General features: G+C 37.3%; 1 protein-coding gene across 1 annotated transcript in view; it reads left to right on the plus strand.

Moving 5' to 3' along the window:
* LOC128500118 (tenascin-R-like) overlaps positions 1–16,259 on the plus strand; it is a 120,392-nt gene that overhangs the window by 58,053 nt on the left and 46,080 nt on the right. The window contains exon 2 of the mRNA XM_053469153.1: positions 12,750–13,278. Coding sequence (XP_053325128.1) covers positions 12,798–13,278 — 481 coding nt within the window. The 5' untranslated portion in view covers positions 12,750–12,797. The remainder of the gene's footprint in view (positions 1–12,749; positions 13,279–16,259) is intronic.

Genomic DNA, 16,259 nt, shown 5'->3' on the forward strand with positions numbered 1-16,259 from the left:
AAAGCCATTAAGCCGAGTGACTCTTGACAAGTAGCAATGGTTACTGTGCACTAGTTACTACATCCCTGCAATTCACAGTCAGAACCAGCAAATGCTGCAGCAGGGAGCAGGTTAATTAGATATGTGTCAAACATGATAAGGAATATAAGAGTGGTATTCCTGGTATGGTATCTGTAACAATGATTTTTGTACCGAAAAGAAGAAAAGCGATTCACCTCTTCACTGCCAGAGGTGGAGACGCTATTATGAATTTTGGTTAAAAAAAAAAAAAATGGATTTGTGTCTATTGTCAAAACGTAGACTTCAGTGAAATTGATTTCTTCAAAGGCATTCCGCAGTCCCTTTGCAGTTTTGAAAACATTAAACAAAGCTTTCTGAAGTTGGTTTGCCGTGTTTCCGACATAGCTATCTGTGTTTTTTTTTTTTATGTCTAAAAGAATGTTTCGAGAAAAAAGAAAAAAAAAATTATGAAAGGGAAAACAGCTCAAAGAATCGAAATCTGGGCTAAAGAATTTAGTGGCTTAGCGAAATTATATATCCAACATAATAACTGTGCTTTGTTTTTTTTCATAGAAAACGAGTGGGGCTAGAGTAATCTCTTTTTGGACACTTGCTCTGATTAAATTGATTACTGTACTAATTAAGTAATTATATTAAGTAAGATCTACCTGCAGAATGGATTAGTTTTGGGTGGGCCAAGTTGTATCTAATATATGGCTGTAAATGGAGATGCAACTCACCTGAAACATGAAGTAATGTATAGAATAGAGTACACAGGCATTCATAGCATAAACCTAAGCATGCAAATAGTTAAGTAACAAGCCAGCAGGTAGGGCTTTACTTTTTAATGTAAAACCTTAAATACCTTTACAGAGACATTTGAAATTGCATGCACCGATTTCAGTCTGGAGGAAGCCAGTCTCCTTTGTACTTACTCTCTTGAGTACATTCTGATTAGAGGCAGCGGTAAGGCACAGCAGGATGTGAAAAGGCCAAATTAAATGTGTTAAAATGAGAACATAACGTGCAATTTTAAATATCATAAGTTCTCCCGAGTCACTAAAACATGGGTGTAATATGTATATAGATAATAGCACACATTCAGTAAGCTTTTGCGGGCAACTGGACAAAAAGCAGCAAAATGCCTCCGTTATTGAGAACAAGGAAAGCAAAAAGTACGCTTATGTCAATATGAGTATGTCGCACACAGGGCCGGCCGAAGACTTAACGCCGCCTGGGGCGAAGTTTAAAATGCCGCCCCCGCCGACGCGGGGGGGGCGGCATTTTAAACTTCGCTGACGCCATTATTCCCCGGTACGTACCTTTAAAGAGTCCTGCCGGCGAGTCTCCCTGCTCTGCCACGGTGCCGGTTTGTAATGCTGAGCGCCGGAAATTGACGCCACTTCCGGCGCTCATCATTACAAGCCGGCACCGAGACTGAACAGAGGACCAAGACCGCTAGAACCGCTGGCCTTAACAAAGCATCCTTAATATTTGTCAGGCCATTGATATCTTGTGCAGCATCTATGAACCAAAAATATATGTTACCGTGAACCAGATAATTCCATTAGTTTCGGCTTGCTTGTCAACTTGTAAATGTCCATCACAATCTGAAAAGCCTGCTTGTAGCCGATTCCTTTTATGTTACAAAAAGCCTATAATATGGAAGATAATGTTTACATATTACACTTCATTAGACCATACTAGATGTGTTAGTCTGGACCATGGAAGCAGAACACCATACAACACTACAGAATATGATAGCACCATATTAATAAATATTATATATATATTATATTATATATATATATATATACACACTTACATATCCAAAGTGACTCTCTGGTCTTTTCAATTGGACAATAAACTTTTTATTCAATTATCTACAATTTCATCATCATCATCGATGTTTTGGTCCATTTTCCAGACCTTTATCATGATGATAACACATATACATAACTTATTTAAATACTGAATCACATAGGTACTCACTGAACAAACCTGCGTAAAGCCTCATCAACCCTCGGAAGTGGCAAATGGCCAGAAATAACATGATTGCACCAAAGCTGTGGATAAAACCAAAAGACAAAAAAAAAACTCAATACATCAGAACATTGGACAGCATCCGATGTACAAAGAAGCAAATAGCAGTGTCTATCACCGTAAAGACCATCATAGTGTGCAGGCAACATACATATTGCAAGTTACAAATATATATATAAATCGTACTATATATATATAATATATTTAACTTATATCAAAGCATAAGCTATTACATCTGAGATGAAAACATAAAAGCCTGCGCTGAACATTGAACTTAAATGAATCTAGCACCGAACACCATCACTTGTGGTGTGTTTAAGTTATATTTTCCTGCTCTAACATTTACTGGTACCATACGGGGACATTTCTTGCAAATTATCTTGCATCTACCATGATCCCTGAGTAAAGTTTGTATTGGAATCCTGCTGCCTGCCCAAGCAAGAACTTTTATCATAATGTTTGCTTTAGCAGACTATGGAGGAGCCTCTAGAGGTTGTGCACAACTGTGCTGTTCCACTACAAAGCTAGTAGGCCTTTGCAGTAAGTTTCCCTGACTGTTGGATTCCAATACAAAGTTCACCAAGGGATGGTGGGAAATGAAGGAACAATTGCAAATAAATGTCCTGGCTATGCCTTCGTTAGAGGCAGATATGATATAAGAGGTGGAAAATATAAATCTGTATTAACTGGAAAACAGAATATAAAACTAATAACAACACAAGTGATATATGGTGTTGGAAGCTGGATTCAATTATAGTTTTATCTTAGATGTGCCAATTCCTCTTTCAGAGTTCCTCATAAATTAAAGCCAAATGCACATAGGTTAGCATTTAAGCAAAATAGATAATCTGCCCGTTGCGGAGATATATTTCTAGTTAACTTGGCTTTAAAATTGGTACAATTAATTATGACATTGAATATTTAGTTTCACATCTAAAAACGACAGTCGCGCTTTAATCCTGTCCATAAGTTTGATGTATGTATGTTTGTGGAGGCACCAAGTTCACAGCAGGAAAATGGTCAGGCTAGATGAGCTAAATGTTTTTTCTCTGCCGTGAGTGTATAGTTCTGTGTTAAGATCTTTGCCTATGTTATTTAACAGTCTAAATATACAAGTGTATTCATTAAACACAAAGTTATTCTGAGATCATTTCATAATTCATGTCAGGTGAATATTATATGGTGAAAAAAAAAATCCTCCTTTAAAAAGAGAAAAAAGAGCCCCCCAGGAAGGTTATATTTCCATTTTTTTCAATTATTTTGGGTGTAAAACTGTTATGAATGAGATATGTGCAAATAACCTACTTACCAACATTCTATCTACTGGTACCAGTGTGTGACATCAACGTATGGGCCCCATTGTGTCATGAAGAAAACCATATATTGTGTGTCATATTAATTGCGTGTGCAACTCCGCCTTCGTCAGTAGAAAGGCCTTTGTTAGTGACAACAAATTGTCAGACATGTATGTATAGTAAAAATGTATATAATACCTAAGCGCTAAGAATCAAGTTCAAAGAAATTTTCCAGATAAAGGATTTTTCTAACGAGATTATTTAAACTCCATTGCTTTCTGCAAACATTTGGGCTCTCGCAATTAACAGCTAATTAAAGACAGCTTTAAGACACTGCCTGCCAAAGAGAAGGATCAAATCAAAGCTTAAGTTACTAGTAGACTAAAGCGTTTGCGTGACAGTGTCTTCAGAACTGCGACCTTAAATGCTGCTAAAAGCACTGAGCCTAAACTTGTTAGCGTTGTTGGGTTCCTTTCTAAAAGTCAGTGTTGTAATTTAACATCTGCACTGCTAAACCTAATGGCATCTTTAGCCTTAATTACTGCTGCTTAGAGACCTGGGCTCATATCTAACCGCTGCTCAATCTATTCATGTCATGTTCATAGCCAGTTCTGTTTGCATATCCCTTTGCTATGGATTAGCACAATTTCTGTTCTGTTCTCCAAGCCTAGCAAGGTTGAATTAACCAAAGTTTACTTTCTATCCAAAGTCCTTCCTATGCCTTATAAACAACCACTAACTTCAAGGACTTTTTTAGGCGACATGTTTTTTTTTTCAACATAAATAGAACCCATTGTAAAACACAGAATATAAAGATATGCCTGAAAGGTTTTATATTGCATTTTGAACAATGTTTTCTGATTTTAAAACACAATAAATAAATGGCAATCATTACAAGCTAATGATGGATTTAAGTCACATGGGTAGTAGAAACATTATTAAACACTCATCTACAGACACCAGACAAGTCAGAAGGCTTGTTTTTTCCTCAGAAATCTCATGGTGCTGCCGCAACCACAAGGGATTCTGGGTAGGCGCATGCAAATAAGGTCAACAATAATCACCTTTTGCCTCTTTATAATGGAACCTTTGAAAGTAATAGCCCGTCTTGTACAGCAGTTCACGATCTTTGACATTTGCAGCTCAACCATAATCACACAAGTCTATAACCGCTAAGTAACGTTTAGCTATTGAATGTTTTATGAATTATCATTATAATAATTATTTTTGCTTTCTGTGTAATATTGTGGGAAATTTATTAAACAGTTTCATCATAACAAAGGATACATTAACAGTAATTATGGACTGTGCGACTTAACAGTATCCACTCCTTGTTTGGGCTGCGGTTTTGCTATTCAGTTTATTTATAGAATTTTTTTCTAGACTAATTATTTTCCCATTATATAAAACGATGACTTATTTGCAATGCATTATTACATTAGGTTTTATTATTACGTTTCAATTTTACAGCTCTGAGAGATTCCGTGCCGCTAATACAGTGGGGGGGGCACAAAATTAACAATAACATTAAAATTAAAAACATACAAAATGACCAATAATACTAACACACTTTGAACACTGAAGTACAGAATGAGAAGAGCGTCCTGCTCTTGTGTGTTTAAAATTAGGAATATGTGGGGACGCAGACAGAAGGTAACGAATTAGGTGTATGATGCACCAATATTCTATGGAATCACTACAGACTTTTGCGGACTCTAATCAGTAAACTTGAGTGTTTTCAATAACAGAAACTGATTTCCATGGTAATTCCAGGGTTCTCTACATTCACACAGGAGAGAAACGAACAGAATGAGCAAAAAAAAAAAAAAAAGCTTATAAAATACTGTCATTACAGAAGACCTACTTTAATTAGCACTTAAAGAGTTAACTCAGCTGCCTTTCCAATTGCCCTGATTGCCTAGAGTTTAAGACTGAGATTCCTGTTCTCATATAATCCACACTTGTACTCTCTATTTACTTTCATAGTCGAGCTATATAGAGAAGTCTCCCAGCCAAAGAAATCATACCCAGGTTTGGGAAAAGCCATTATTTTTTTAATGGGAATTTTTGTTTACAGAACGTGCTGTTACGCAGTGCTCTAGATTTTGCTGATAACCACCACTGCGTTGTGACACACTAATTATTTTGAGTCACGCAACAAAACCCTTAATAACCCGTGCCACGGAAATGGCCAATGTCAAAAATACCTGTGTGTCTCAAAAAGAAACATATCAACACAGGTTAAGTGAGATATTGATGAAAACCGCATGTATGTTATTGTTCGTCACACCTAATACTTTAGATTGCATTTATTATTTTAGCTCCAGCAGACTCTGTGGCACTTTTACAATAGAGGTTCGTGAAAATACTAAACAAATTCAATTTAAAATGACAACAACATTAACACACTAAAGCATACCGGTACAGAATGAGAAAAGGGCCCTGCTCAACATCTGATCTGTTTTTTTTTTAGCATCATACCAAATGCCTTGTCGTTTTCCAATAATATTTACTAAAAAAAAAAAATACTAAAAAAATAGTTTTTTAAAAAATATGCTTTCAAACTTGTAATTAAATTATTTTTTTTAATTAAAACTCATGCGATATTATGTTCTAAACACAATAGACAGGCAATAAATGTTAAAATAAATTTTTAAACATTTTTAAAAGACGAGGCCTGACATCTATATTTAATAATATATAGGAGGGTTTTCCCTTTAAATATCACATTGATTCTATACTATTGGGGCTACATAATTCATCATACAGGGCATCTGCAATGCAGTTCTTGCTGATACTGTCATGTTGCGGAAGAGTTAACGCAGATAAATTCCGTACGAAATGGATTTAACATGTGGATTCATGGCTTGGATGCATGCTGTGATTTCTGTACGGACATACAAACAGTTGTACGCATGGAGGAACTTGTTCAAGTAGATGCTGTGAGCTAAAATGTCTACTTTGTCCAAATAAATCATCACAAAAAAAAGTGTTTATGCTTATTTTGATGTCTTCTATATATTGCCACTTGCAGAGTATTTCTGCTTGCAAAATTATGTAGGCAAGATTGGTATTTGGCATTCTTGGCATTCTTGGAACCTTCAGGAGTCTTAGGCTCAACCAATCCATTCCAGATGAAGATTTTCTTTCTGGTTTATCAGAACCCAAAATTTCTGCTTGAACACTGGTAAATTAATTGAGAATGTCTGTAGCAAGTCAATTTTCTTACTGTCATTAGAACCATAACCAAGTAAATATAATTTTTTGAGGGGCTATTAAAGGGTTCATATATGAAGAGTCTAATGGTTTAGAATGGCCATTTTTATTTTTTTTAGGGCCACTAAAAATATTTTAGAACCAAGGAAAGAGGTCATCTATACAGATCTATGAGACCAAGAAAGCAATATAATTGTCCATTTCACAGTAGTCTGTTTCTTAGGATTCATAACATAACAGCTAGTATTTATATAGCACCTTTCCCCCAGTGGGACTCAAAGCGCTTTCTTAGCGCACGCCCTCGGAATTAACAAAACCGGCAGCTGAATAATAGATGTTATTATTACCCGATCGATGATACTCATTTATCGACTTTGAAAGCATGAAGGGCTGAGTTGACTCTGCCGGGATTTGAACCTGTGACCCTGAAGTTTGAGCAGGCTCTGCAGTGACTTGCTAGAAAGTTGTTTCCACTAGGTAAGATTTTTAATATAGTATCACTATGCAGATATTACTGTATATTACATTACTGTATCACCTTCACACCCTTCAGTTTGTATCACACAGCAGTAGGTGTTTAATCAGTGTAACTGTCTCTGATTAATTCATCAATTAGTCACAGACAACATTAAAGACATCAGTGGCTGACCTGGTGGCCCCAATTAAAGCCTCCCAATCTTTTATAGTTTAAACCTCCCCGGAGAATTGCTCACTGCTACCCTTTACCCTCAGCTTGGAATATCCCTGTGCCTTTCTATTCCGAAGCATACACATTTATTTAGAAATACACATAACATATACAGTAGTCAGCACACGCACACACGCTTATCCAGACATTTCTATTGTGAAATGTATATTGGCAATCTCTGGTTAGAAAGCCGTGGGTTGGGTACCACCATACTTATGCCTTCAGTTATGGAATGGTTTCTACTGCTTGGGATACATTTTCTCATAAATCTCATAAGGACTTGGCTACAGCTCTGTTGCTTTGTTTTTATGGATGTTGCATGGGGTCTGTTGGAATGGATTTACATTAGCGCTGATGATTCCTGCCAGTACCAGTAATCTATGTGGATGACCACGGCACAAGGTTTTTCTCCTGTGTTACCAACCATGTGGGAGAAGAGACTTCACCTGGATTCTCCAAGCGAAACCCAGAAACTTCCCAAGTATCAGTAGAGTAAAACTTCCTTACATCTAAACCTCTGACCATCTAGTTTTAGATAATGACTTCTTGTTTTAACATTTCTCCTCCTTTGAAATAATCCTTTGTTAAATTAATAATAATTATAACTTTAAAACCTCCATCAAAATAAAGCTTATTCATTCTTCAGCATTCTTCTCCTTTCACAGAAAGTCTTTTCCATTCAGCAGAGGATTCGTTGTGTTTGAACCGGAATAGGGTGAGGGTGATTTTCTGTAGTTTCATCCTTTTCTCACTAGAGGGAGATCAGAAAACTTTTCTTCTTAAACAGACCTTCACATGCCTCAGAGGTAACAGACCAAAGTGATGCAACACATTTCCATGGCCCTTCCGCTGAAGCTGGACCATAGCTCCGGTCACCGTGGATCTCCTTCATTTACTATGTGTATTGCAGAACAGATTTACAAAACATTTCTGCAATATATTGCTTTTAGCAACTAAGTCCTTGATTCACAACAGATTCCCAATATCAATGAGTAACAAAGGAGGCATTTTCAGGTGTTCATCTTGAGGGACTTCACATAACCAACAGATCGCCCAAGAACGCATCATAACTGGACGGTGTGTTGTCCAAGATCAACCAAATTGCTGGCTATAGACAATCAGCAAACTATGAAATATTTAAGCTCGGTTAAATTTCAGAACTTTGGCCAAAGTGCTAAATGCTAACATTGAGTTACATTTTTTTGGAAAAAGATATTGAGCGAGGAGTTTTTAGTAAGCTCTTAGCAATAGGCCTAGGTGCAAGTAAAACCTCACCCAGTATTAGTATTCCTGGCAATTGTAAATTAATTCCCATTCATTAAAACAATTTCCCTTAGTAATATATCATATGCAACCATAGCTACTTAATCTGAATTTCTAAAAGGACTTCTTGCACAAATATTTAATATCGCTATAATTTCTACTAATTTTTGCTAACTGTCCATATGGCAATACATTAATAACATGCTGAGAATTATAAAACTGTGATCTCAGAATAGTTTTACCTGCTGTGAATTTAACACCGTCATAATGCAATAACATTCCAAACGCTCAGTTAATATTATTATATCCTGCTCTGAATATTTCCATTTCTATATCAGCAATTCTTTTTTTCCTGCTCTGTTTACATTATAAACTATTATAGTTCTTTTATTATGATAACATTTTTGTAGAAAGAAAATGGAGATGGGACTTTCGATGACATAATTCAAGGGCTACTTTTGTAGAACCAAATGCATCATTTCTAAAAATCGTGACAGAAATATTTAGTGTTTCAGTGCTTCTCTATTTTAGGGTCAGTGGTGACAATGCTTTAGGGTCAGTCCCACACTTGAAATATTAACCCTTGAATAGCTCATCTTAAAGAATCTATGCCGTGATGCACCAAATGTATTAACCAAATGGCTCTAATAATGGAAACCTGGACTTGTCATTATTTAAAGACATTTCATTTATGTTTGCAAAAATCTCCCCAAAACTATTATAGCAGCGTCTTCTACGAAAGAATCTTACAGCTAACCTTTTACGAACTTTACAGCATTGTTGTGGTGCTTTCATATACACAACATATTTCATGTTTGCCACGTCTCTGAAGTACAATTGTTATATTTCACAGCATTCTCACATTCTTTTTTTAGAAGGTTTGCAGCACTTCATTCTAGAGGTCTGAGTTCTCCAAAATTAAAAATAATACACTATAACATGGGATAAGCAAGCTTTTACACTTCAGCCACAATAAACTACAACTCACATAATGCTCAGCTGGTCTAATAATTCCCTGTGCATTATGGACATTGTTCGCTCTAGCCCTTAGAGTGTAAATCACCTGTAATAATTTCCAAGTACGATAAATGGGGAGAGGGCATCTTTTTTTTGAGAATGTGGATACATCACATATTGTAGAGAAAAGGCGGCAAAGTCCCAATATGTTAGGGCCATATTGTTAGTTTTCTGTGTCACTCCATGCTCATTGTTCAATTGAATCAGAGAACCGGCATGATTCTGGATGTCAAGGACCAAGTCAGACCTATGGAGTCTGTTTTTTGTTCTCTGTCCTGTCTGTGAGAGAGATAGATGTCTTTACATTGTGCTTTTTTACCTCACACAGAGATGCCAGTTGTGTCTTATCACAACGTGTCTTTCATTGTTATTCATGTGTTGCTGCTTCCTATCAGACATAGTTGTGTCTCACGCGTGTCATAGCTGTCATGCCTTGTGATGCTTTGTCTGCTATATCATGGCTGATCCCTTCAGCTTTGTTTCATTTCCTTATTCATTATGCTCTCCTTCTCCATCAATATTATATGTCCCTTTCTCTTTTCTCGACTCCCTCCCTATCGGTATCTCTGGTCTTCTCAGTATCTCCAAAAATCTTCTCATTAGCCTGAGTTTGCCCCTGGCCTGTTCCTCTCTGGAGCCAGATACTCTAGAGATTAGCGGGAGCTAATTATTCTTAGTAACAGAGCAGCTTCCCCTCGGGCAGCCTGTAATGAGTATCTGTGTTCCTGTGGTATTCTCTGTTCCAGCTTGCACCGGCAGTTGTTGCAGCTATTTGTGAAGTGCAGAGATGCGAGAAAATGCACCGTCCAGCTGTTTGTTGTGTGCATGGATTGCTAAACACACAGATTTGTGAGTAGGGCCCTCAGGGATAAAAGTTCGGTTCCGGGACAGTGGGTTCCTACACGCACTTCTCAAAACAAAGTATATATATATACATTTTATATTTGGAACATTAACGTTGAATTGTCATTGTTCTCAGAACTACATCACTTTTTATGCTTCTGTCTCTGCGAAGTGGCTGGGTTACATTATAGTGTATTAACAACGTATTGTTTTCATTTTAACCAGGAGATGTTCTGCGTCAGATTTAATGTTTTATGTTCTTAAAAATATAATAGGCTGTATTTAGCTAGGGAAAGTATATAAGATGATTAAAACATATCCTGAGTAACACATGTTCTTCATACCCAGTGTCTCATGTCTCATAAAGCATACTCTGGCTCTTTAAAGCCAGCTGCCGCCTAGTGATGTAAGTGTGATCGATTGATAGCCAGTCCAGGCGTGCTCTTATGCCATTTTTAAGGATCTGCAAAAATCCAGTGGGCATGTCTTGAGGGTAGCCCACCTCATATATGTCACCATCTATGTAGTCCAGGCTCTGTCTCCTTACTGCCTATCCTGTTTTAGACAGTTTTTAAGGCTTTTTGGTGTCAGACATATTAGATGTCAAGCTAACCATGCCAACTCTCCAGCCGGAAGATCCCATGTTTCCACATCCTAGGTATCTAAAGAGCAGCTCTGATGCAAATGGGGTAAAAGTAGAACAATCTGCTGTAGCATTCTCTTGGTTGGTATGATGACTACTCCACTTTCACCAGTTTACACCAGAATTTGCTCCTACAGTATCTCTAGCTAACTGGTTTGGAATATCATCAATAAAGTCAACAAGTAAAGTTTAAAAGTAAAGTTTTGTCTATGTATCAAACTAAATTCCACTAAATGTTATGGCCTATTCAACCCACAGCTAACAGCCCCACTGTGTTAATGGCAGGCCAGTAATCTGGGGCAAATAAAAAAAGGAAAAACTTCTACATAACTCTCTGAATCATTAAAACATTCAAATCCAGAAAAGATCTCTGTAAGTCATTAGGAATGAGTTTGATCTATTCTCAGCAAGAAAGTAGTGAGAAGAAGATTACGGCACTATGTGTAGGAAAGGCACTGACCTGATTCACCACATCATAAACACACAGTGCCGGGTAGAACAAAAAGACCCTATAACTTAAAAATTATAGCATCTTTCGTTAAAATTCTATGGGGTGTCCTAAAATTAATGTTTGCTTCTACAACAGAATCATTTATTTTTTTACAGTCTCTTTAACGTCAAATAACAACAATCAGAGCGTCTGCAGAGGCAATGTATAAAACGTACTTTTTACGCGAAGCTCTATTTTTTGTTTATTGTTACAACTGTCATAAATGACCTATAATAAGACTTGCAGATTAGGGCATTCTTTTTCTAACAGAAGAGAAATGCCTTTTATCTGTCGCTAGCTTTTAGACTGTAGGGTTCCACTCCTGTCTCAATATAGCAGTGGACAAAACTGGGGCAAAATGGAGTGTTGCCCTATGACAAAAGGGGTAAATTCTAGTGCAACTGGTCGATATTCCCAACTTGACATGGCTACCGCACAAACAATGACTTATTTCAACTTCATTGTGCTATAAAACAACAGAAGTATGTGGCTCCTTATGTATGATGACATTTTGGCAGATGTATCTGTAGAGTAGATTAGTAAGTAAACTGATCTTGGCCCTTTCTTCATAAGTAACTCCAAGGTCTTTAACACTTGTCTGACTTGCATGCCTTATTCTAAAATACATGGGAGATATGCTTTCTACTTTGTACAACAAATAACAAGGCTTTTCAGAGCAAGGTGCACCCTTTAAGAAGACGTGCCACATTTTAGATTCCCCCTTCTTACTCTCACATCTTTACCAAATATATTTATGATACCAACAAAAAATTAACATTGCTCTCTTTCATTTGTGCTGTACGTAGTAACGTACATTTTATGTTGCTTTTCAGCCCTCAGATAAATGGGAAAATATAAGAATATTGTAGGTAGGATTAAAAAGTACTTTTTACTACTACTAATGTTGACAATATGATTCCGTCGCAATCAAACATAAAGAAAAATTGTGGGAAATTCCCTGGATATTGGTTTGGTGACAACAGTTATGATGGAAGGACTGGGAAATATATTTTGGAATATATACCGGTGTGTATATATATATATATATATATATATATATATATGTGTATATATATATATATATGTATATAATTAAGAATGGCTTAAAAAGCTAAATATAACAAACATAAGTGAAGTGCTGCACAGTAAAAGGTAGATGATGAATGATTTAACAACATGCTTTGCCATATCACTGAAACATTTATTTCAGCCAATTCCCCATTAACTTGCCTTTTCACTATTTCTTAACAGACCATTTGACTCTGGCAGCGCTATCAGGCCTTCCATCGCCCGGACATTATGGGGAGTGAAGGAGCGAGTGGGGCCCTGGGACCTTTGCAGGTTGGAGTACATCTCGTTCTGCTGGTTTGCGTATTAAGACTCTCTCAATGTCAGGCTGATGTGACAACAGCTCAAACAAGGCACATCCCTGTGGAGATAGGAGGGAATTTAACAGATCATGTATTTGGGAGCAAGAGGCAGCCACTTGTCTTTAATCATGTCTACAATTTTAATGTCCCCATGGGCTTTCCCTGCACTGTGGAATCCGAAGCCCCCGAGGAAGGTAGCTGGGTGTCTCAACAGACAGAGAATGCCGCAGACGCAGGGAGCGAGATAACATTTACACACAGCATTCGGGTCCCACAGAGGCTGTGCCAATGTTACACGGCCCCCCATGCCGTGCAGCATTTACTAAGCAGGATTGAAGCTTTGGAAAGGGAGGTGTTGCTACTTCGGGAGCGCTGTAATGACAGAGGATGTCAGGATGCAGAGGCCACAGGTAAGCAAAATTATTTCACTTTTTAGTTTTTCATTTTTTTTATTTGTTGTTTTGGTCTAATAGCAAATGTATGCTTAAACGGGAACAATAGTTGAAGCTAAATTTGTACGCAAAGAGATTGTGAGGAAAGAGCTATTGTCTGAATTATGTGAGCCTCGCATTTTTTAAACACATTCTAGAGCAGCGTGATTGCAGTGGTTTGAACAACTGCAAGACTATTGTTTCCCTACCGAAGCTTGTACACATTGTTCAGGATTTACTGATATCCCGAACCAACATTAAATAGTAACTTCTCCCCGGCCATAACATGGACACCTCACAGCGGAGCCCACTGATGCTCTCACAGTCATTTATGACCTCTAGAATTATTATACCAGCCATGCACAAGCTGTTCATCAGCACCTGTCCTTATCTGTTACTTTGCATACGTTAATGCCTAATTCACGCAGATGCAGAGGCATGTTCTGCGCTACAAACAAGGGACGAGGACCCCCTCCAAGAAATTCGCAAGAGGATCTCAGGAAATTTGGTGTAAATCCACCAGACACCTCATAACGCGCACTGACGTAAAACGCAAGGCACCGGCTGGGAAAAGGAAATGCAGCCCCCGGGTTCTTCAAAGTCCTACAATAGCTAATGACGAGTGATTCAGATAACTGCCAGCCTTTATGTAAATTACTCAGTCCTCAACAGATGTAATCATGCCAGTATTTCCGAATTTCAGACAATTACATCTAATTAAAATTATATCACATTCTCCAACGCCTGCCTCTTCATCCAGGAAACCTGTTGCGTTTGGGGCCCTTGTAGTCAAGACTTGCACACCTGTGCGGTATATGTTCTTTTACAACCTTGAAGACAAATATCTGCCTACTTGCTATAAATATTGACAGAATATAATATATGTTTCCATCCTACAGCATTACCTTTTCTTTATAATTGCACTGGATCATTTCTTCTGAAGGTACCTACAAAGGAAAAAGTAGAGAATGATAATAATGACCAGGACTGTAAAGGACTCACCTGTGTGAAAGTAGGGTCCATTCCCAGACTTTAGATTATTATGGGTAAAATGACTTGATTTACTCAAGTCCTTCTGTTCCGTCTTGCTACCTGTAGGTCACTAGGCTCCATAGATGGATAGTTCTGTGAACAGTTCATAATACCATGATCACGGATATTTCTACAGCCTATTACTTTTGGTTTGAGAGTCTGTTCAGTACATGAAGATTAAAGTCAAAAGCTATTACGGAGAAAGTGATATTTTTTCCATTCACTGAGCTAAGATGTTATAGAAGTTAAGTTGAGTGTCGTTCAGAATTCAGTCTATGATAATAACCAAGGTACACAACATGGAAACCATTGGTCTGATAAAGGGTTAGACACAATGGAGAGTTCCAAAGCTGGTTGAAGTGCAATTCATTCAACACTCGGCTAGCCGCCTACAGATCAAGATCTACAAAGATGGCCAGTCATAGTCTAATACTTTTCATTAATTTTAAGTATATGCATTAATATAATCATACTCCTGTCTTTAACAAGCCCTACAGCGCTGTATAATTTTGTTTTTTCCCAAATTTATCAGCCATTAGTGCGCTAAAGCATGACTCAAGCACATTTTTTGACCGAGGTTATTGCACAAAATGAGTAACTGTTCCCTTTTTCCCTGATCTATTTATCTTGCCTTGTACCCTTAATGGAAGGTAAGAAAACATTCAGCGCCTGGAATATTTCCAAGTGTCTTTATGATAGCCGATAAATTCCGTAAGGTAAAAGATGCTAGAGGTAGCACGTTGGGTCAAACTCCACAGTCAAAGTAAGTTGGGAGAAAACATAAGTCTTAATGTCAGATTGATGGATGCGTAGAAAAGAGGCTCAGCTGGATTTACATGAGGAAGGCAAGAATAGTTTTAAAAACTGCTTAGAAAAATACACATGGGAAGCCTCCAAATTCAAGAAACTCTGGGAACAGGTAAGATTAATGGATAAGTTGCTGACATTTATGTTCCCACTTATGAGAAGTTTCCACTTATGTAAAGCTGTGCAATCTCAGCTGATTCAACTTAATTCTGTATGAGCAAAAAAAAGTGATTCGCCCGAATTCTGTATGTGCAAACGCTTCCCAAATGTGTCCTAAAGAACCCGCCAGACATTATCACATGTATGTGTCTCTAATTAACCTTGTGTATGATTAAGTAATAAAATATCATAATTTTCTAATAATTAGACTATTGGCACCAAACACACATTGCCCAAGGCATGACCTGACCTGCCATATAAAAACCTACGTCTTTTGGGTTTTTTTCAATCACTTAGATATATTCCAAAGACATTTTTATGTACTTTTATGTACAGTGATTTTTTTATATATATATGTTGCTTATTTCTGGAAAGTCGTCCTGAATCCTGCAACTTGTTAAAAAAGTCCAAAACATTAACAATTAGAACCCATAAACAATCTATAACATATATATATATATGCGATATTGTGCAGACCATGTGATAGAAGCAAATCTAAAGGTAGTAAAAAGGTAGATACATTTACTTAAGTAATGTATTTTTGGTGCGTATATTGGCTAATTATTCTGTGCATAACAACTAACAGCTGCGTATTAGATTTCTTTCCTTACTTTCCATGAGAAAATGCCCCAGATGAACAGCCCAGATGAGTCTTGTTTGTTTTGACACCCAACTGTGCACAAGCATGGATGTTCCAAAATATGGAATCTTGTGGTTTCTTTGAAGAAAGAGTTGGTTTGTCTGGGTCCAAAAGAGAGGACGCTATATATCTGCACAGACGGTGTAAGATAATATAGATTTAAATTTGCTGAGAAAAAAAGAAATCTCTTAACTCATGAGAAATCAATGCAAACAAATGAGAGGGCAGCGAGAGGGAAATGATCAGGTACTATCGCACAAGTTGCATTGATTAGAATAGCAGAGTTGTGTAGACATTTGTGAATTAGTCGCCAATAAGTCTA

This window comes from Spea bombifrons, chromosome 6 (genome assembly GCF_027358695.1).
Source record: "Spea bombifrons isolate aSpeBom1 chromosome 6, aSpeBom1.2.pri, whole genome shotgun sequence".
Classification (NCBI taxonomy): Eukaryota; Metazoa; Chordata; class Amphibia; order Anura; family Pelobatidae; genus Spea; species Spea bombifrons.